The 21,527-nt window shown below is 44.7% G+C and overlaps 1 protein-coding gene across 3 annotated transcripts in view; it reads right to left on the reverse strand.

Annotated features, from left to right (window-relative positions):
• The window catches only part of SCN8A (sodium voltage-gated channel alpha subunit 8), a 62,683-nt gene that overhangs the window by 5,709 nt on the left and 35,447 nt on the right, over positions 1-21,527 (reverse strand). For all 3 annotated transcript variants that reach the window (XM_041400342.1, XM_041400340.1, XM_041400341.1), the window contains exons 13-25: positions 20,901-21,036; positions 18,923-19,161; positions 18,574-18,747; positions 17,515-17,871; positions 15,981-16,451; positions 14,973-15,090; positions 13,617-13,771; positions 12,545-12,718; positions 7,695-7,817; positions 3,726-4,010; positions 1,352-1,405; positions 902-1,039; positions 86-190 (exon numbers count right to left, since the gene is read on the reverse strand). In XM_041400342.1, the coding sequence (XP_041256276.1) occupies positions 86-190; positions 902-1,039; positions 1,352-1,405; positions 3,726-4,010; positions 7,695-7,817; positions 12,545-12,718; positions 13,617-13,771; positions 14,973-15,090; positions 15,981-16,451; positions 17,515-17,871; positions 18,574-18,747; positions 18,923-19,161; positions 20,901-21,036 (2,529 nt within the window). The remainder of the gene's footprint in view (positions 1-85; positions 191-901; positions 1,040-1,351; positions 1,406-3,725; positions 4,011-7,694; positions 7,818-12,544; positions 12,719-13,616; positions 13,772-14,972; positions 15,091-15,980; positions 16,452-17,514; positions 17,872-18,573; positions 18,748-18,922; positions 19,162-20,900; positions 21,037-21,527) is intronic.

The raw sequence follows: 21,527 nt of genomic DNA on the forward strand, positions 1-21,527 counted from the left end.
GTGAGAACAAGGGATGCTTTTGGAGAAAAAGCTCCTTTGCAATCCACTCCACAGGTTTATCCTGAGCTCCCTCCCATGTACTCACCAGAGGTCGGGGAATGGGTTTTTGAGGCTTCTTTGAGCCCAGTTTTTTCATGGCATTGTAGTACTTCTTTTGTTCTTCTGTCATGAAAATATCTTGACCTCCAAAGTAAAGAGGCAAAAGGAAAACTGGTTACAATCAGAAGCAGAAGGGAAAGGAGTAAACCCCAGCTCAGGTGAGACCTGTCAGGTGAGAGGCTGGTGGCAGCTACTTCAGCCAGAAATAACTCACACTAACACCCAGGGTGCACTGATCTTAATGAAAAATTATTTGTTTTTCCTGTAAATGAGATTTATAGGAAATTAAAATTACCTATAAATTGAAATGTATCAGTTCCATTGCACTGCCTCCTTCCCCAGCCCACTCTCCCCTCTGTGGTGAGCAGCTGTGAGGGCATCTCCAGGAGCTGCACCATGCAAATCCATCCCAAATTAGAGCTCCAGCCCCTCACTTTGGGGTATTCATGGTAGAAACCCAAAATCACAACTTTTTTTTTGAGGAGAAGCAGGATATGAGACAGAGACAGAAGGACAGGCGAGGAAGACATCTTGCTTCCAGTTTGTATTTTAGTCAAGGCATAAAAAAACCCCAAAATGCATGAAAATCTACAGAAAACATTTAATCTGGCTGTAGTTTAAATCAAGGCTTGGGCTGCATGTTGTGCTCAGCCACTCCTGTGAGGCACCAAGAGGCCCACAGCTCTAAAAAAGGAGCTTTGTGCCCCAAAATGACTTTATTTTACAAAGAAAGCCACCAGCCTGAAGAGCCAACAGTCCTGGAACAGGTCTGAGCTGGAATCAGCAAACACAGATCACTTATCTTTTTCTTTTGTTGATTGAAGTTGTCGATGATGACACCAATGAACAAGTTCAGGGTGAAAAAGGAGCCAAAGATGATGAAGATAACAAAATAAATGTACATGTAAATGTTGTCCTCGTACTTGGGCTGCTCTTCTTGCTGAAGGGGAGATAAGAAAAACAACAAACAACATTTCAAAGACATCGTACAGACACAGGCAAAATGAGATTGGTTGTGTTTCCAAACCATCAAAGATCAAAAATCAGTTGGAGTAGAACAAAAAAACCAACCAGAAGAACCTGCCCTTTTTGGGATTTTCTTCAGCATCTTTTAACTCATCAGACCCCAGAGCAAAGGAAACAATCCCGGTGTGAAATACTTGCTACAAACACAATTCTACAACTTTTACTCTTGATTTTAGCAAAGCAAAAGAGCAGATAGAAATAAGGGGAGGGGAGTTTTGCAGGTTACCTTTCTGGAATCTACAGCTGCATACATGATGTCCATCCAGCCCTTGAATGTAGCCTGGCAGAGAAAACACAGAGACAGAATTCACCCAAAATACAAGAATTACACCAGCTCTGCCAGGGACTCCCTAGCACTCCTGATGGGTCTGGATAATAAACTTTAATATTATTTCAGTATGTCTCTTTTAATTTCATCTAAATTACAGAAATCAAGCTCAAGACTTTTGAAATACATAGATCTAAAGGAGATTTTTTTATCCTTCTTTCAGGCCATCTTTAAGATGTCTCATGAGGTTCAACCAGGCTGAGGGTGACTGGGGGACTTGGGGCCCCTTATTGAGACCCGTAAATGAAGAAAGAGAAGAAATATAAAATGGCAAATTCATCCCAGCCCCAACCCCACTGAATGCTGGATTTCAGAGAGAGGGAAGCACAGGAAATGCACCAGAAGCATTTTGCATTTCCAGCCCCTCAGTTTGGGGTATTTTAGAGCTCCCGCCCATCACTTTGGGGTATTTTAGAGGTCCAGCCCATCACTGTGGGGCATTTTAGAGCTCCAGCCCATCACTTTGGGGTATTTTAGAGGTCCAGCCCATCACTGTGGGGCATTTTAGAGCTCCAGCCCATCACTTTGGGGTATTTTAGAGGTCCAGCCCATCACTGTGGGGCATTTTAGAGCTCCAGCCCATCACTTTGGGGTATTTTAGAGGTCCAGCCCATCACTGTGGGGCATTTTAGAGCTCCAGCCCATCACTTTGGGGTATTTTAGAGGTCCAGCCCATCACTGTGGGGCATTTTAGAGCTCCAGCCCATCACTTTGGGGTATTTTAGAGGTCCAGCCCATCACTGTGGGGCATTTTAGAGCTCCAGCCCATCACTTTGGGGTATTTTAGAGGTCCAGCCCATCACTGTGGGGCATTTTAGAGCTCCAGCCCATCACTTTGGGGTATTTTAGAGGTCCAGCCCATCACTGTGGGGCATTTTAGAGCTCCAGCCCATCACTTTGGGGTATTTTAGAGGTCCAGCCCATCACTGTGGGGCATTTTAGAGCTCCAGCCCATCACTTTGGGGTATTTTAGAGGTCCAGCCCATCACTGTGGGGCATTTTAGAGCTCCAGCCCATCACTTTGGGGTATTTTAGAGGTCCAGCCCATCACTGTGGGGCATTTTAGAGCTCCAGCCCATCACTTTGGGGTATTTTAGAGGTCCAGCCCATCACTGTGGGGCATTTTAGAGCTCCAGCCCATCACTTTGGGGTATTTTAGAGGTCCAGCCCATCACTGTGGGGCATTTTAGAGCTCCAGCCCATCACTTTGGGGTATTTTAGAGGTCCAGCCCATCACTGTGGGGCATTTTAGAGCTCCAGCCCATCACTTTGGGGTATTTTAGAGGTCCAGCCCATCACTGTGGGGCATTTTAGAGCTCCAGCCCATCACTTTGGGGTATTTTAGAGGTCCAGCCCATCACTGTGGGGCATTTTAGAGCTCCAGCCCATCACTTTGGGGTATTTTAGAGGTCCAGCCCATCACTGTGGGGCATTTTAGAGCTCCAGCCCATCACTTTGGGGTATTTTAGAGGTCCAGCCCATCACTGTGGGGCATTTTAGAGCTCCAGCCCATCACTTTGGGGTATTTTAGAGGTCCAGCCCATCACTGTGGGGCATTTTAGAGCTCCAGCCCATCACTTTGGGGTATTTTAGAGGTCCAGCCCATCACTGTGGGGCATTTTAGAGCTCCAGCCCATCACTTTGGGGTATTTTAGAGGTCCAGCCCATCACTGTGGGGCATTTTAGAGCTCCAGCCCATCACTTTGGGGTATTTTAGAGGTCCAGCCCATCACTGTGGGGCATTTTAGAGCTCCAGCCCATCACTTTGGGGTATTTTAGAGGTCCAGCCCATCACTGTGGGGCATTTTAGAGCTCCAGCCCATCACTTTGGGGTATTTTAGAGGTCCAGCCCATCACTGTGGGGCATTTTAGAGCTCCAGCCCATCACTTTGGGGTATTTTAGAGGTCCAGCCCATCACTGTGGGGCATTTTAGAGCTCCAGCCCATCACTTTGGGGTATTTTAGAGGTCCAGCCCATCACTGTGGGGCATTTTAGAGCTCCAGCCCATCACTTTGGGGTATTTTAGAGGTCCAGCCCATCACTGTGGGGCATTTTAGAGCTCCAGCCCATCACTTTGGGGTATTTTAGAGGTCCAGCCCATCACTGTGGGGCATTTTAGAGCTCCAGCCCATCACTTTGGGGTATTTTAGAGGTCCAGCCCATCACTGTGGGGCATTTTAGAGCTCCAGCCCATCACTTTGGGGTATTTTAGAGCTCCAGCCCCTCACTTTGGGGTATTTTAAAGGGACAATGGTAGAAACCCAAACTCACAACTTGCAGCAGAGCCAGATATCCTGCCCCAACGTTGTCAAAGTTAATTTTCACATTCTTCCACCGGATCTCCGTGGAGTTGGGTGGCATCAGAGCCTCGCAGTCCGTCTTGTTGTTAACAACATCTATCTCAAAGCGATGCTCAGCTGTTTCATTAAAGCAGTAATGATATTTCCCGGCAAACAGGTTAACCCCCATAATGCTGAAAATCAGCCAGAAGATAAGGCAGACCAACAAGACATTCATAATGGAAGGGATAGCGCCAACCAAGGCATTGACAACCACCTGTGTTGGAAGGGGTGGGAAAAAGTTTCAGTATAAAACACGAGGCAGGAGACAGCAAGCAAAAGTACAGCTGTTTTTGGGGGGGAATGGGGGAGGCCACTGGCATGTCGGGGCGTGGTCCATGCGGAAGCTGGCAGTGAATTTGTTGCAAGCTTCAAATTCTGTGTCAAAGGCAGCTGGGGAGGCTGTGTTTTCAAAATATGGGTTTGTAGTATGATTGTTATAATGTGTATTATAATGTAATTATATGATGTTATAGTATAGTATAGTACAGTAGATTGTATATATTATATATTATAAATTATAAATTATATATTATATATTATATATTACAAATTATATATTATATATTATATATTAGATATTATATATTATATACTATAAAGTATAAATTATATATTATATACTATATATTATATATAGTACAGCACATATTATATATTGTATCTTGTATATTATATATTGTATCTTGAATATTATATATTGTACTGTATGTATTATATGTTGTACATTGTATATTACATATTGTATATTGTATATTACATATTGTATATTGTACATTGTATATTGTACATTGTATATTGTACATTGTATATTACATATTGTATATTGTATATTACATATTGCATATATTATATAATATATACCTATTATATAATACCTCTATATTTCAAAATCATTTCTCTTCTCAAGCCACGTTGTTGGATTTATGGAGTCTGAACTCTCTGTTCTTCAACAAAACAATTATTTTCTGCAATTTCAATTGCCCAAAGGCAGAGGGAGGCTCAGACCGTTGTGACAAAGGCTCCTGATGGAATTTTCCGAGAGCCAAGTGCGAGGACACTTCAGCTCGTGGATCCCAGGGGTTTTCTCAGCCAGTGGCCCCTCCAGCCATTCCCCACGTTCAAACAAGGCTGTTTTCACTCAGGGCCTGGTCCTGCTCCCTGCGGTGGGCTCAGGACCAAGCCCAGCATCACTGTGGTCACACTAAAGCACGGACTAACACCCAGATCATACTGTGCACTAAGCAAGGCCAGTCGTGTAGTCCCAGGCAGAGAGCTGAGCATGCAGCCTGGCAGGCTCACCGGCACACAAAAGCCACGTTCCCTCCTCCACAGGGCAGCAAACGCTCAGGAACCAGGATGGGTTTTGTCAGTGCTCATCTCTTCCTAATTTTAGCCCTTGGTGGTTTTTGGGAGCACCGTGTCCCTCCTGAGCATCCCCAGCCAACACACGGCCAATGTAAGCTTTTAATAGAGGCAGGTCAGCAGGATATTAAATCTTTTATTATGATCTCCTAATTTAGATTCCTTTAATGGATTAACATCATCTGAACTATCTGCCTTGGTTTGTAACTCAAACCACACACGGGGAGTTGGGAGGTCCCAGGGGTGGAACACTGGCCACAGCTTGTCCTGGTCCTTCTCCTCCCCTGGCTGGAAGCCACCACCACCACCCATGGCCACCACAGCCCCTCGTGGCCAGCAGGGACTGAGCCTGGAGGTCTGGGCTGCTGGGAGGTGTCCCAGGGGTGGGACTGGCTGGGTTTTAAGGTCCTTCCCAACCCAAACCAGTCTGAGATAGAGGAGTGAAGGAAAATCGAAGGCCACAGTAGGCCAGATGGTGAACCTTCTGTTCCAGGTGGTAAATGATGTCAGGAATTCATCCCTGCACCCGGGAAGGCACAGGTGAGAGCCCCAAAAGGCTGCAGGTGGATGCCTTTGCTCTCACTCTCTCTTCATCCCAACAGGATGCTCAGCTGCTGGACCAGCAGCACTTTTTGGATCACATCCTCCTACGAATACATTGATTTATCCCAGCTACCACGTGAAGCAAAAAAAGGCTACTGTCCTCCTGAAAGATGGTCATTTATGGCTCATTAAATCCATAATTGGAGCTTTCCAAAAGGAGGAACATGGCTTTTGTGTGCAGACTGACAAGAACACATGCACGTCCCACAGCATCACTACCAAACTCCCTGACCGAGCTCAGAGCAGAGCAAGCTCCTGGAAATGCAGATTGCTATGGAGGAGAGAAAAGCAAAGAACTACAGTTCCAGTCTCCTTTGCAAAGGCATGTCAGATCTCTGAAATTGGTCTGGTTGGATGGGGCAGTGACACTTGTCTCCAAAACAAAGATCATTGGGTCGAGGGAGCTGACGGGGCTGCAGTCGTAACTATCAATGTCCCCGTGGTGAAAATCCCCCACTTGAAGCATGAGAATTTCCTGATTGTACATCAGAAATCTTCTCCCAGGCATGGTTTAAAACCAGCTTTTAGCTTCTCCAGGTTTAGAGCTAGGCCTGTTCTTTGTGATCAAACTTCTGGGTGGGACCCAAACCCAGCCCAGCAAAAGCTCCACCTTTGTGTGAATGGAAATTTTTTTTCCTTTGTGCCTCTGCTGTGGATTCAAATCTAGAATTAAACTCATGACACAAAGAAATAACAGCAGGAGAAGGTCTTAGAGAGGAAACACCTCCTTTGGATTTGGAGCTCAGGTATTTCTGTTGCTTCCCAGGGAGTCTGAGGAGCCCTCCTTAGCTCTCTGCTCCTCTTGGGCTGGATTTTGGGATCAGCTAATCTGAAAAAATCAGGATGATCCAGGTGCAATTGCTCCAGAAAGATCCAGGTGGAATTGCTCCACTCAGACCCTGAAGTAAAACTGTGACTGCTATTCCCTTCCCTTATTATTTAAAATACATGATTTTCTCTCTGGTTATGAGCTAGCTGGGATTTAGCACAAAACCCCACATTCTTGTTCTAAGAGCACCAGGGAAATCCATTGATATAAAATATCCTTTATTTCGTTTTTTTACTACACTTTTTTTTTTTTTTTTTGCATGTTCTTAGGAGACTTTTTCAATCCCAAATGGGGGAAAAAAAAAAAAGCACCAAAATGCCAGAATATTAGTGGCAAAGCAGCCAGACACTGCAATAATTGAAACACCCAAGGGAGTGGTGCCAATTCAAGCTTCTTAAGTTCAATGCTTTGCTTGTGCTTTGTTCTGGTTCCACAGTGACAGGACAGGGACCAAAAAAGCATGGAAAAAAAAGGAAAAGGGGACAGAAAGGAAAAGCTTCACTACCAGACAAGGCTGCCAGTCACCACCAGACTGGACTGAGAACAACAAGGTGCAACAAGAGGAATGAAACCAAAGTTTTCAAAGAGCTGAGCTCCCCCCAGTCCCTTCCTGCAGTGACCCACGAGAGGCAGCAGCCTTTTCCCCCCCTTTTTTTTTAAAAACCCCCTCTCAGACAGAATCTTTCAATCCAATTCCACCAAGAGCCAACACCTGCAGACCCTGAGGGTGGTTCCAATTCTGCTTCTTTGCACCTGGTGATTCTCCCTAGGTTAAAAAAAAAAGTTACAGCTGAGAAGCCCCTCGGATGCTCGAGGTCAAAGCCAGGCCAAATGAGAACAGCCAAGTGTCAACATCGGCTACAAATGGGTGGTTTGGGCCAGTAATTAATGTAATGAGGCAGCTGATGCATCTCCCTTCGTTAGAGGGGAGGGTGCAGCGGTGGGCAGGGTGAGGGTACATCCACGTAGAGGTGATCAAGTCAGCAGCTGCATCATGATTCTGTTTGGAATTTTCTTTCCACCAGTTTTGATCAGTTCTAGCATGCTTTTAAAATAAAATGCTCCACGGGCATGCAGAAGGATCAGCTGCTAATGGCATCTTACCCTCATCCCCTCAAATCGGGACAACGCTCTTAAAGGCCTCAAGGCTCTTAGTGTCCTAAGGGATTTTATGGCACCTAGTTCCGAGTAGCCCAGGGCATTAGCTATAAGGCTGACTAAAGAGACCTACACAGAAAATAGAAAAAAAATAGAAAAAGAAACCAGAAAAAAAAAAAAACAGAAAAAAAAAGGGAGAGAGATCACTGAGAGAGAGAGAGAGGAGAGAGAGAGGCAGAGACACACACGGAGAGGGGCTGTTGGAAGGAAGAGCCCAAACGATGACAAAAACCTTACCCTCGCCCTTTACCGGCTGCAGGGATCCCGGCGGCGCCCATGAAATTTAAGCCAGACAAATGTTAAAGGTACCTATGAGAAAGAATACAGATAAATACACACACTGCACACCTGGGCTGAGCTCTCCAGCACTCTGGGGGTGCTGAGCTTCACCCCAGCTCCTCCTGCCTCACCACCGCAGCGTGGCGGAGATTTTTTCAACCAAATTGGTTGAAGGCGTTCGGAAAAGGTGAAATGAATAATTTGAAATTTTTTTTTGATGGTTGAAATTGTTAAAATGTGATAGTTTTCAACCAAATTGGTTTAAAATGCATGATTTTCTCTCTGGTTATGAGATGGTTTTCTCTCTGGTTATGAGCTAAATGGGATTTAGCACAAAACCCCACATTCTTGTTCTAAGAGCACCAGGGAAATCCATGGATACAAAATATCCTTTATTTAGTTTTTTAACTGCACAATTTTTTATTTTTGCATGTTCTTAGGAGACTCTTTCAATCCCAAATGGGGGACAAAAAAAAAGCACCAAAATGCCAGAATATTAGTGGCAAAGCAGCCAGACACTGCAATAATTGAAACACCCAAGGGAGTGGTGCCAGTACCAATTCAAACTTGTTAAGTTCAACACTTCGCTTGTGCTTTTTAAACCGAATTTCCAGGAAATTTGGTTTTAAACCAATTTTGGGCTGCTGATGAGTGGCAGGATATCACTACCAGACTAGAGAAACTTATTTAAATGCCTCCCATGCAGAACCAGGACGCTGGCACACAAACCAGCTCTTTTTTCTGCCTGCTCTGACAGTGATCCTGTTTTAGAGCTGCTCAAATTCCTGTGCTGAGCTACAGCATTTCTGACCCCTTTTCCAAGGTTTTTCCAACCAGCCCAGTACAGCCCAGTACATCCCAGGGCTTCACCACACGCTGCTGTGGCTGCTGAGGTTGAGACTGGGGGAAAAACCAGGAAAAATCAGGAAAAACGGGGGTGGGATGGGGGGAAATGGGATAAAACAGGATTGGGATGAGAGAAAATGGTCCCCACGCCTGGGGGGTTCCCAGGAATTGCTTTTCCCAAGATTTTTTCCACATCCCAAAACCAGAATTTCCAGTTTTCCCAATTTTTTCCCAACCCTAGCTCCAGAATCCTCCATTTTCCTCCATTCCAGGTGTTTTCTCCCTTTTCCCCATCTCAATCCTGTTCTCCTCCCGTTTTCCCCAATCCCAGCTCCATTTCCCCCTGTTTTCCCTCTTCCCAATCCTGTTCTATCCCATTTCCCCCTGTTTTCCCTCATCCCAATCCTGTTCTATCCCATTTCCCCCTGTTTTCCCTCATCCCAATCCTGTTTTATCCCATTTCCCCCATCCCATTTCCAACATTTTTCCCCCAATCCCAATCTCAGCAGCCACAGGGAAGGACTGGGCTATGCTGGGTTATACTGGGCAAGCTGCTGAGCAGCCTGGACTCAGATCTAAGCTCTAAATCCGAATTTTCAGAGATCCTTAAACCCACCAAGTCCAGACACAACTTGGCCATGTGTAAACAGTTACAGACATGGCACAGCAGCTGCCACTATTTGCTTTTTTGCTACAATTTTTCCCTTTTTGTGGCCACATTTTCCCCATTTTTTGCTACCATTTTCCCCATTTTTTGCTACCATTTCCCCCATTTTTTGCTACCATTTCCCCCATTTTTTGCTACCATTTTTTCCTTTCTTTGCTACCATTTTCCCTCTTTTTGCTGTATTTTTCCCATTTTTCTCCACCATTTTTCCCTACCATTTTTCTCTACCATCACACTTCAGACAGATAAGAAAGAGACATGAACCCTTTTTAAGGAAAAAAAAAAAAATAAAGACATCCATGTACAGCAACAAACAAAAAAACACAGGAGCTCCTCCTGGAACAGGTGGGGTTTCAGGTGAATTTTCAGAATAGGACACTTCCTATGTATAATTTTTTTAATAGAAAATATATTAGATTAATAATTAGAATTAATAGAATTAATTAGAAGGATGATTCTTATTCCACATGTATTTCTGGGAAATATCAAATCTGGATTTTAAATGCATAAATGTGTGGGAAAATTGAGATTTTATCTTTTTTGGGCACATGGCTGATGTGTTTTCTCCACCTTCATATGAAAATCCCCTGTCCACAGCAGGGCACTTGGAATGAAATTATTTTAAGGTTCCTTCCAACTCAAACCATTCCAGGATTCTGTGGTATCTTCCCCAAAAATAAATGGCCACAACAGATTGGTTTTTCCATCCTATTTTAAAATCCCACTACTTTGAACCACGCCAGGGCTGCCCCAAAGGTTCCAACAAAACTTTTGTGAGGCAAAACCAGCTCAGCCAGGGCAACGCCGGTCTGTTAAATATAAATATAAATATAAATATAAATATAAATATAAATATAAATATAAATATAAATATAAATATAAATAGAATTAAACACAAAATCCCGACGGTTTTTGAGACGTGGTCTATTTAAATACCACTGGAAATGTCACACTGGAAGTGTCCCATCCCTGGAAATGCCCCTGGATCCCTGGAAGTCCAGGCCAGGTTGGACAGGAACAACCTGGGATGGTTGAGGGTGTCCCTGCCGCGGCAGGGGTGGCACTGGATGAGCTTTGAGATCCCTTTCCAACCCAAACCATGATGCCACCAACAAAGAATTCTCATTTTTGGAGCTTTTTCCCCCACGCCAGAAAAGGCTGTTTGGAGCTTTTAATAAATAATCTTTGAGGATTATTCCCTGAGGACATTCCAACAGAAGACACAGCAGGCACCGAGGTCGGACAAAGGGAATTCCCAGATTGACTGCAAAGCAGAATCCTTCATTATTACCCAGTAAAAGTCTTCACAAACACACCCAGGAAGCTTTGGGGATGAGGGGGATTGGACAATGCTATAGCAACCTGCAAAACAACATCCAAGAGTGTTGTTAGGATGCAAAGGCTCATTCCCTGCCGCCCTGGCTCGCTCCAGCCCCTTCCACGACACGCCGCAAAATTTGGGTTAAAAAAACGTGATTCAGCAGATACAGGACACCAAGCATTGCTGAGGGCTATTCTGGCATCTCAAAGTCACATTTTGGGTGTTTTATTCAGAGAAAAATGTGCAATTCTTCTGTGAAACCAAGGGAAAAGGGGAGTTTTAAAATTCCTAAAGCCCTGGGAATTCCAAACCCTTCTGCACTCGTTCCCTCTCTGTTCCCTTCCTGCCTGGGAAGCTCCTGATCTTTACTCCACTCTCAGATACATGGGAAGGAAATTAAACTTGAACCACATCTGCCCATTAAACTGGAATCAAACTGGAATTAAATTGGAATTAAACTGGAATTACGCTCGTACTTTGATTTCAGGCGGTGAGAGAGATCCAGAAAATAAATGTATTTATTAATTTACTTCAAAATTGAAATTCATTTATTTAAAATTTGTTTTCTGTCAGGAAATAAAACCTAGAATGTGCAGGTTGTGTCCAAGGAAAGGTGTTGAGGGGATCGGAGAGGATTTTTTTTAAAAATTGAAATTTAAAATTTCAATTTTCTTACAGGAAACAGAGTTTGAGTCACTTCTGTCCCTGAATTCCAAGCATAGTTCCTTCCACCTACTCAGGAATATTTCCAGAGTGATAATGGTGCTGAACAGCAACTGAATCATACACAGAGTGTTCCAAAGGAAAAGCTTGGAAAAACTGGGAATTCTTTTTTAACACACTTGCTCTTGGGGCAGTCACTAGAGCCACTGAATCCCAGATGGATGTGATGAAACACTTTAAAAGGATCCAAGCACTTGGGATTCTAAATTTCCTGGTTCTGAAATTTCCAATTGAATTGCAGTTTTCTACCACTATGGACAGCATAAATTCATTTATTTTAAATTCCCTCGCTGTGCTTCAGAGCCAAATTTATTGTTAAAACTTCTATTGTCTTTTGTTTTTCTTCTAATTCTACAATTTATTCATTTCTTCATTTCTCAGATTCATCCTCCCTCCCAAGATGTTCTGCAGGGGGTTCCAGGGGGGATCTGCCCCTCACTCTACACTGCTCTGAGCTTTTTGTTTGATGTGATCCTGCTTTTTCTTTCCTGTCTCTTTTGAGCAGAAGATGGAAAATGCTGAACCTGATTGTGCACAATGAGCTTTCCAGAGTTGAGGTTCTCACAAATCCAGCGTGCAGAAGTGGGGTGGTGGGACGAGGAGGTTCTGCTGCCTCATCACCCCCTCACCATGAATAATGCAAGGAAATGATTACAGAGAATGTAACTCCCAGAAACATCCCCAAGGAATTCCACATCTGCACAGCTTTCCCGCTGGTGACACCTCCAAACACAGCCAGGTCTCCTAAAAATTCCATTTTCAGCACGGAAAAAAAAAGAGCCAAGGGCTGGAAAAATCCTCCTTGGTCCCTGCAGGGCAGAAATCCCACAACTGCACAGAGGGCTGAAGGGTTTTCTCCTTCATTTGGGAACTCTCAGCTATTGGGATCGATAAATCTGTGACCCACAGGACGTGAGGAGGAAACACCCCAAGCAGAAGGAAGGAGGAGAGGATACATACAGCCACGATGAGGAAATCCAGCCAGCACCAGGCGTTGGTGAAGAACTTGACAAATCCATAGGCACACCACTTCAGCAGCATCTCCAGGATGAAAATGTAGGTGAAGACCTTGTCTGCGTACTCCAGGATGGTCCTGATGGTCTTCCTCTGCTCAATGTAAATATCCTCAAAAGCCTGGGAAATAACAGGTGCAAGTGGCATGAGATGGGGTTTATTGCACAGTTCAGGAGCTTCAAATGACACTGAGGTGAGCTCAATGTACACTTATGGGTGAGTTAAATATATAGGTAAATATATAGATAAATATATATATAAATATATATATATATGACACTGAGGTGAGCTCAATGTACAGTTATAGATGAGTTAAATATATAGGTAAATATATAGATAAATATATATATAAATATATATATATATGACACTGAGGTGAGCTCAATGTACAGTTATAGATGAGTTAAATATATAGATAAATATATAGATAAATATATATATAAATATAAATATATGACACTGAGGTGAGTTCAGTGTACAGTTATAGATGAGTTAAATATATATACAAATATAAATAAATATATATATATAAAAATATAAATAAATAAATATATATAAATATAAATAAAAATATAATTACTTTATATATATATATATATATATAAAGTACATAGATAGATAGATAAATACATAAAAATACATGTATTTCATTTATATATATAAATCAAACACATAAAATTTTGTTCCAGTCACAGGTTGGACCTCATGGTGTTGGAGAGCTTTTCCAGCCTCAGTGATTCTGGGATTTTCTGACCCTCTGAAATCAGACATAGACACAGACTTTTTCCCAGATCCTCACGTTTTTAGTCAATCTAGGATCAGAACCCAGATTTGAAGGCTTTGTTCTTAATTTAAACTAAACTAAAAACACTAATAAGAGCTTGTGCTGTTTTCCAGGGAGGAATTCCCACAGTTTGCTTTTCCCCAAAACTTCCTGTATACAATCAGATGTCCCCAAGCCCAAAACCTCTGAACTGTTGGGGTTTTACTTTCTTTTTTTTTTTTTAATTTTACTCACCAGAGCCCCACTGCTCAGGAGGATCATAAAGATGATGAAAGTCTCAAACCAATTGTGCTCCACAATTAGGAAACAAGTTTTCCTCAAGGTCCACCACGACTTTCCCAGCCCCTCCTCAATATTGACCTGACAACACTTGCAGCGCTGCATACAGCCTGGAACAGGGACAGGACACACTTTCACTCAAGAAACACAGGATTTAAGGTAAAAACATTAAATTCTCACTGTCTAGAAGCAGTTTGGACGTCACCAATATGAACCAGGCTGGGTGAGTTTTAATGCGAGTTAAAATTTTTGTGCTCTTGAGGATTTTAGGGTTGTTTTGCCACTTCTGTGCCTGGGCACCAGAACTGACATCAATTTGGGAACAGATCAGCCCGTTCTATTTGGTGAGGTCCATGCTCTTGAGGAGACAAGTGGAAAACTTGATGATAAAATAACCTTGAACCATTTAAAGCAGCTTTGCCTTGGGAATTCCTGTAACGGATCAGCTCTCGGAAGACATTGAGGCCAGCCACACGAAAGGAAAAGTACTCTGCTTCTGAGTACTTAAGGCATCAGCTGCACAAAAATCATGTTGTTCTACTACAGGTCATCTCTGGTTCTTTAGAAATTCCCCCTCTGAGGGTGGGGAGGCTCTGGCACAGGGTGCCCAGAGAAGCTGGGGCTGCCCCTGGATCCCTGGAAGTGTCCAAGGCCAGGCTGGATGGGGCTTGGGGTAAGCTGGGATGGTGGGAAATGTCCCTGCCATGGCAGGGAGTAAATTTGGAGAAGTTTAAGGTCCCTTCCTACACAAACTATTGAGTGATTCTATGATCTACATCCTAGCAGTGGCAGCTGCATCTCTGAGAGCTTCACTTTGCAAATTGCTCTGAATCAGTGCACCAGCATCCAAGAAGGGCCTCGAGCTAAGCTGAGCCCAGCCCTGAGAGCTAAGCTGAGCCCAGCCCTGATCCAGGCTTGTGGAAGAGGTTTTACAGAGACTCCTGTGAGCCAGAGAGAAGTTTGATAACAGGATCCATGTTTACCCCTGAAAGAATTTCCTACCAAGGTCACTGATGTAGAAACCAAGAAAGAAAAGGATAAACAAGAGAAATCTGCAGCTGCCTATTCCAATGAGCACTTTGTTTGTATCTCATGACCAACGAGTAAAGTGTAAACTTAGGGGTTTTTTAAGAACGTGCAAAAAGCATGCATGCTATAATAAACACAGTTTGAAGCCTTCTGAAAATGGAGTGTGTTGCTTTGTTCTGCCTCTGTCTCAACTACGACACAGGCTGACCTACCCCTGAGCTGAGCTCACCCAGACTGCTCCCCAGAACATCCCCAGAGCCTCTTCCTTCGCTGCCTTCTCACCTTCAGTGAAACAGGCGTCGGGGTCCAGGTACTCCTCCGGTGCCTCCACGGGCACCTCCTCCACCTCAGGCTTTATATCGATGGTGCTGCCCTCAGAGGAGCTGGTCTCGTCGAGTTTCTGCAGCACAAAACCCCACCCAATCAATATCAAATACCAACCCCAAAAAACACCACATTTCATGATAACTCAGCTGTTTGTTCACTTTTATCACTGCCATGAAAGCTGTTTCCTCACTTTAATCACTGAGATCCTGACCCAGCGTATGTCTCATGTTAACAGGACAGGCAGGATGAAATAGTTCCATTATGAAAGGTGTCCCTCTCCATGGAGGGGCTTGGAACTAGATGATCTTTAAGTTCCTTTCAACCCAGGCCATTCTATGATTATATATATTTAACTGTGATTATATATGTATTTTATATATAGATTTGTATTTCTATTTTATATATATTATGCTTTATTTTATACTTTATTTTACTATGATTACATTACATTATTTTACTATGATATACATTTACTATAACTATAGTAAATATATATAGGATATATATTTAGAATATGTAAATATATGCTAAATATAAACATATTTAGTATATATAAATAGTATATATAAAAATATATACACTATATATTTATTAATTGTCCTATGATTATATATCTTTATTTTATGCATGTGGTTATTATATAAGTAATATAGCTTTCTACAGGTACTAGCACAAGGAATTCTGGTTTGGGGGCAAAGACTAGCACAAGGAATTCTGGTTTGGGGGCAAAGACTAGCACAAGAAATTCTGGTTTGGGGGCAAAGACTAGCACAAGGAATTCTGGTTTGGGGGCCAAGACTAGAACAAGAAATGCTGGTTTGGGGGCAAAGACTAGCACAAGGAATGCTGGTTTGGGGGCAAAGACATCCCAACACACACAGAAGTTTAGTGCTGGAGCCACAGAGCTCTCCCTGCCAAGTCTCCAGGCACCCACCCCGAGTGCACGTGGAGCCCCCGTCCCACCTCTTTGCTGCCATCAGGATCCGTGTCGCTGCTGAAATCCTCCGTGTTGAGGTTCTCGAAGTCGGACTCCCCGACGGCGATGGGCACGCGCACGGTGAGGTTGGGGTTGTTGATGAAGGACATGTGGTCCTCGTCGATGATGTATTTCTCCACGCTGCTCCCGATGCCGCTGGTGGTGCCGTTGCCGTTCTTGAGGAAATCGATGTCGCGGTTGATGTCGGCCCCGGTGTGGTTGGCGATGCAGTTCACCTTCTTGTCGTAGAGCTCGTCCAAGGGTTTCACCTCGTCGGCCTCTCTCTGCTTGAAGTGGGCCTGCATGAACTCCCTGACCTTGGCCTTGGTCCAGGCAATGCCCTTCTTGATGCGTATCACCGAGATCTGCAGGTTGTTCATCTCCCCGTCGTCGTCCGTGGCCGCCAGGTTGTCTGCGCTGAAGGAGCTCAGCAGCAAGGCCAAGAACAGGTTCAGCACCTGAAAGGGAAGAGCTGATGCTGGGCTGACACACCAAGGGGGGGATTCCCAAAGCTGAGCAGAGCACTCAGCGCCCACGCCCTGCTGGTGCTGCAGAGCTGTCTCCAAGCACCAGCTCCGGCGTCCCACAAACCCATCCAGGTGCCCAGGCTCAAGGTACGACCCCCTGATGCTGCAAAAAGTTCCCTGGTGCAGTTCTGAGGAGTCCCAGGAGCCCAGGGCAGGTACAGGGGTGCCTGGATGGAGCCCCTTGCAGGATCTGGACTGCAGATGTCAGAGAGAGATTTAATCCCCATGGGATTTAAATTCAGCCTTACTGATTTAGTCCCATCTCTACCTCAAAGAAAATGGGGGAAATCTTGGCATTTTGAGTGATCACTCCCAGCTCTACTTCCTCACCTACATTTAGTGACCATCCCCAAGACTAATTTTATCAAAACCCTTTGGCAAGACAGGACCTCTCAGAGAGAGCTCACAACTACTTTGAAGAATTGCAACTGTTCATGTGACTTCATTCTTTGCTCACATTTTCCTCCACAGCCTTTTCTTCGTGAAATTTAAGGCCAGAAGGAAGCATCATGATCTAGTCCAACCTCCCACACAACAGGCCGTGCAGTTTCACAGCCCATTCCTGCACACAACAGCACCTCATGACTGAGCCAGTGGGCAGGTTTTAGAAGAAACCTCCATTCCTCATTTTAACACTTCAGGACCTTCCCCTGTGCACCGAATTATTGAGTTTTCTGGCAATTAAATTGCCAGTTTTTGCTTCTTTTAGCTTCTCTTTTCCCTCAGGTCAGGTCTGTGCACTTTGAAGCTTTTGTATTTTCAGCTTTCTTGCAAAATGCTTCGTTTGCGGGTGACTGTTTAAGGTCCTCGTCAAGCAAAAAACATCTTTAACATTGTGCTACCAAAATCTACTATTGATAGATCAAAGGCCAAGAGGGACCTCCACAGAGCAGGAACAGACTCACAAACCATCACTCCCTCATCCTGGGGGTCTCCCCAAGTCCTACCCCACCCGGAGGCAACCAAGAAAGCCCATCATTAACCATTTACTGACCACTAAATTTCCGATGACCATGACCATCATGAAGACAATCAAGCACATGGCCTGTCCTGCCACTTCCATACAATCCCACATGGTCTCAATCCACTCCCCACACAACACACGGAAGACAATAAGGAAGGAGTGGAAGAAATCGTGCATGTGCCAGCGGGGTAGCTCACACTCCGGATTGATCTTGCAGACACACTCCTTGTAGCTCTTGCCAAAGAGCTGCATTCCCACCACGGCGAAGATGAACACAATGATGGCCAGCACCAAGGTCAAATTCCCCAAGGCACCCACTGAGTTACCAATGATTTTTATCAGCATGTTCAGAGTGGGCCAGGACTTGGCCAGTTTGAAGACTCTCAGCTACAACAAAAAAAAACACCAAAACAAACAAATGTTAAGCAAAGAGGAAAATAAAGCAGAACTTCCTAAATGACAACCATCTTGTGTTTTACACAAAGTCCATGCTTCTGCTACTGAGGTTACAGAGAGCAGAGAATGCTTAACCTTTCCAGAAATTTGGGCTTGTGTATTTTGTACTTAGTTATTCCCCACACGCAGATCTCCCTTCCCAAAGGAAAAATCACCCCTCCCTGCCCAAATGCAACAAGCTGCTGCTCACATTTCATAAAGAGCAGTCCTGAAGAAAGAAGAGACCACAAAAAATGGCACCACTTGATCTCTGTCCCCGCTAAACCCAGAAAAAGTGATCTTTCCTTGTCCTATGTAAATGGGAAAAATCCCTTATGTGAGGGGAACGGCTGGAGCTGTATCAGGGAAGGGATAGGTTGGATATTGGGAAAAGGTTCTTCCCCTGGCTGGGCACTGAGCAGGGTCCCCAGGGAATGGTCACTGCCCCAGGGCTGCCACAGCTCAAAGGATGTCTGGACAACACTCCCACGGATGCCCAGGGTGGGATTGCTGAGCTCCTGTGCAGGGCCAGGAGCTGCACTAGAAGATCCTTGTAGGTCCCTTCCAACTAAGGCCATTTCATGATTCTGAGATTCTAAGCTTTGTGGTAGCTCCACGATAATAACATTGAAAAAGAGCAGGAATTTGGAATACCAATCGGAAAGATCGCAGCACGGAAAGTCCCTCCACATCTGCCAGACTCAGCTCCATTAAACTCAGGGAGACAATAAACCCATCAAAGATGTTCCAGCCTTCTTGAAAATAATAGTATGGATCCATTGCAATGAGCTTCAGGAACATTTCTGCTGTGAAAATCCCAGTGAAAACCTGGAGCGGGGAGGAGAGACAGACAAAGAACAGGCAAAGAGTCATTTTTAGCTTATTTTCTCCTCTCCAGGCTAAGTCTCAACAATGCAATTGATTCAAAGTCCAAGCCCACATCAATAATCCAGGCACCCCAGCAGGAGCAGACCTGTGGGGAGTATTTAGCAGATTTCCTTACCAGATTTCCTACAGAGAGCACGTGCTCGAACTCGGGGGTCATGGGGTGGTGCTCCATGGCCATGAACAACGTGTTCAGCACGATGCAGATGGTGATGGCCAAGTCAACAAAAGGATCCATGACAATTAAGTTCACAATCTCCTTCAGCTTCATCCAGTAGGGGTGGCATTCCCAGATCAGGAAGGTATTGGCAAATTTGTACCAGCAAGGGGGACACTTCCTCTGGGACTCTTCCAGCTCTGCAGGTACAAAACAAAACAGAGTTCAGGCTTCGTCTCTGAGGCTGAAGAATTAAAACACTGAACTTTGTGAAAATGGCCACGGAGGTGACACGAGAGAAGAGCTGGGTCAAGTCTGTGGGCAGGCTGGACATCAGGGAGAATGCTCAATGGAAAGGGTGATCAGGGAGCTTTGGAGTCCCCTGGGCATGTCCAAGCAGTGACAGGATGTGGCACTCAGCACTCTGGGCTGGGTGACAAGGGGGGGATTGGTCACAGGTGGGACTCAACGACCTTGGAGCTCTTTCCCAACCTCAAGGATTCCTGGATTCTGGGATTTCATTATTTTACCGAGCTCCATGGCTTCTCCTTTGTCCCTACACAACACCTGCACCAGGTCACCATAACTGCAGCTCTAACCCTGTGCTTCAGCCCCACCAGGATGATTCAATGCAAATTATTCCAAATGAAGGGCTATATTTAACTCGGAACTGATCAAGGTAAAGCAGTTAAAAGTTACAGATTCCAAACTGCCTTTGCTGCCAGTTTTTAAATAACTGAGATGAATTCTGTGCTGAACACAGACGTGGTCTAAAAGAGGAAAGAGGTGACATAATGCTGCAAAGGATTTTCAACAGGAATAACCTGATTAAGACTAACTACATTCATTTACAGAAATCAAACACAGAAATGCTGTGTCCACCTTTTTTTTTTTTTTTTTCTTTTTTACACTGGCCTATCTCAAGTGCTTAGGAAAAAAAAAATACAAATGAGGAGTTGCCCCCATTTGTTGACTTGCTGGTTCCAGTCAGGCCGTGCAGCTGTGCACCCTCACCTTTTATTTTTTAGGGGAAGGGAAAGGACCACTGTGCTCTCCTTCCCATTGGTTCTCTGGTTGCTTAGTATTTAGTTGCCTTGGAATTTCTGAAGTTAAAAAGAGGCCCGTGGCACTGGAGCCCGTAGGCGTTTGCGCAGGAGGGGAGCGGCAGCAAAACCCTGCTCTGTTTCTAAGTATATTTAGTTTTCCTACAATTTTCTTGCAGGAGACAGCAGGAATTTGAGATCATCAACCGCATGTGGCTGCTGTTCATGAATTCTTGCTGGCTCCTGCATGACATATTGGGAAATCTCATCTTCATGTGCTGTCCATTCCAGAATTCCCACCAGCCAACAGCCCCTTTCTCTTCTGACAGCTGTCACAGCTCCCAGTGCAGCTCCAATCCTTCTCTCCTACAGCCTGGAGCAAAGGAAGGTCTCTCCAGTGCTTGGAGATGACAGAACACCCGGACCTGACACTGCCTTACTCCTCTGATCTCCACACTGCACTCTCTTCATTGTAAAGTTACAACTCTTTTGTCGCCTTTACCTCCATCTCTGTGCAATTCGGATGCCAAAACCAAGGAAAATCAAGTCTAATAAATATTTCTTTATTAATAAAGACCCAAAAGAAGCAGATTTAGGCAAAACCATGCATTAATATGTACTGCTTTAAAGCAGGGGGAGCTGAATTCCACTAGATCAGGTTGCTCCAAGGCTTGCCCAACCTGACCCTGGACACTTCCAAGAATGGGGCAATTTCTCTGGGCAACCCCACCCTCACAGGGAAGAATTCCTTCCCAGCATCCCATCCAGTGGGAAGCCATTCCCTGTGTCCTGTCCCTCCAGCCCTCTGTCCAAAGTCTGTCTCCAGCTCTCCCGGAGCCCCTTTAGGCACTGGAAGGGGCTCAAGAGTGCCCCTCTAATCCCCGAATCACACCTACCCTCAACAAGGGTGTTGGTCAACCCAGTCATGACACTGTTGGTCCGATCCTTCCTTCCATAGGACGCGTTCACCTGATCCATTGAGACCAAGAGAGACCCACCAGGCTTCTTCCTAATTTCGATTTCAGTGGTACCCTGAAAAATTCAGATGGTGATTAATACAGACTGGAGTCTTCTCTCTTACCCACTCTGAGCCCAGAAATGCAGCACTCAGTCTGCATTTCCATACTCTGTGTTTTCTATATTCTGTGTATCCCTCTGTCCTTCCCACCTTCTTACAACATGCAAGTGGCCCAACCAAAACTCAAGCCCTTTTTTCTGTTGGACCAGTGCTCTGCAGCCTTAGACAAATTACGGACTGTATTTTACAGAACATTTCTAATTACATACAACGTCATTAATTCTCTGTACAAGAACCAAAGAGATGGGCATCCTGGTCAGACCACACTGGTCAGACCATGCTGTCAGACCAAGCTCATCTGACCATGCTCAGCAGACCATGCTCAGCAGACCATGCTCATGTGACCAGACCATGATGACCAGACCATGCTCAGCAGACCACACTGGTCAGACCATGCTGTCAGACCAAGCTCATCTGACTATGCTGGTCAGACCATGCTGGTCAG

The sequence above is a fragment of the Onychostruthus taczanowskii genome, unplaced genomic scaffold (genome assembly GCF_017590055.1).
Source record: "Onychostruthus taczanowskii isolate IOZ18803 unplaced genomic scaffold, ASM1759005v1 scaffold178, whole genome shotgun sequence".
In the NCBI taxonomy this organism is placed as follows: Eukaryota; Metazoa; Chordata; class Aves; order Passeriformes; family Passeridae; genus Onychostruthus; species Onychostruthus taczanowskii.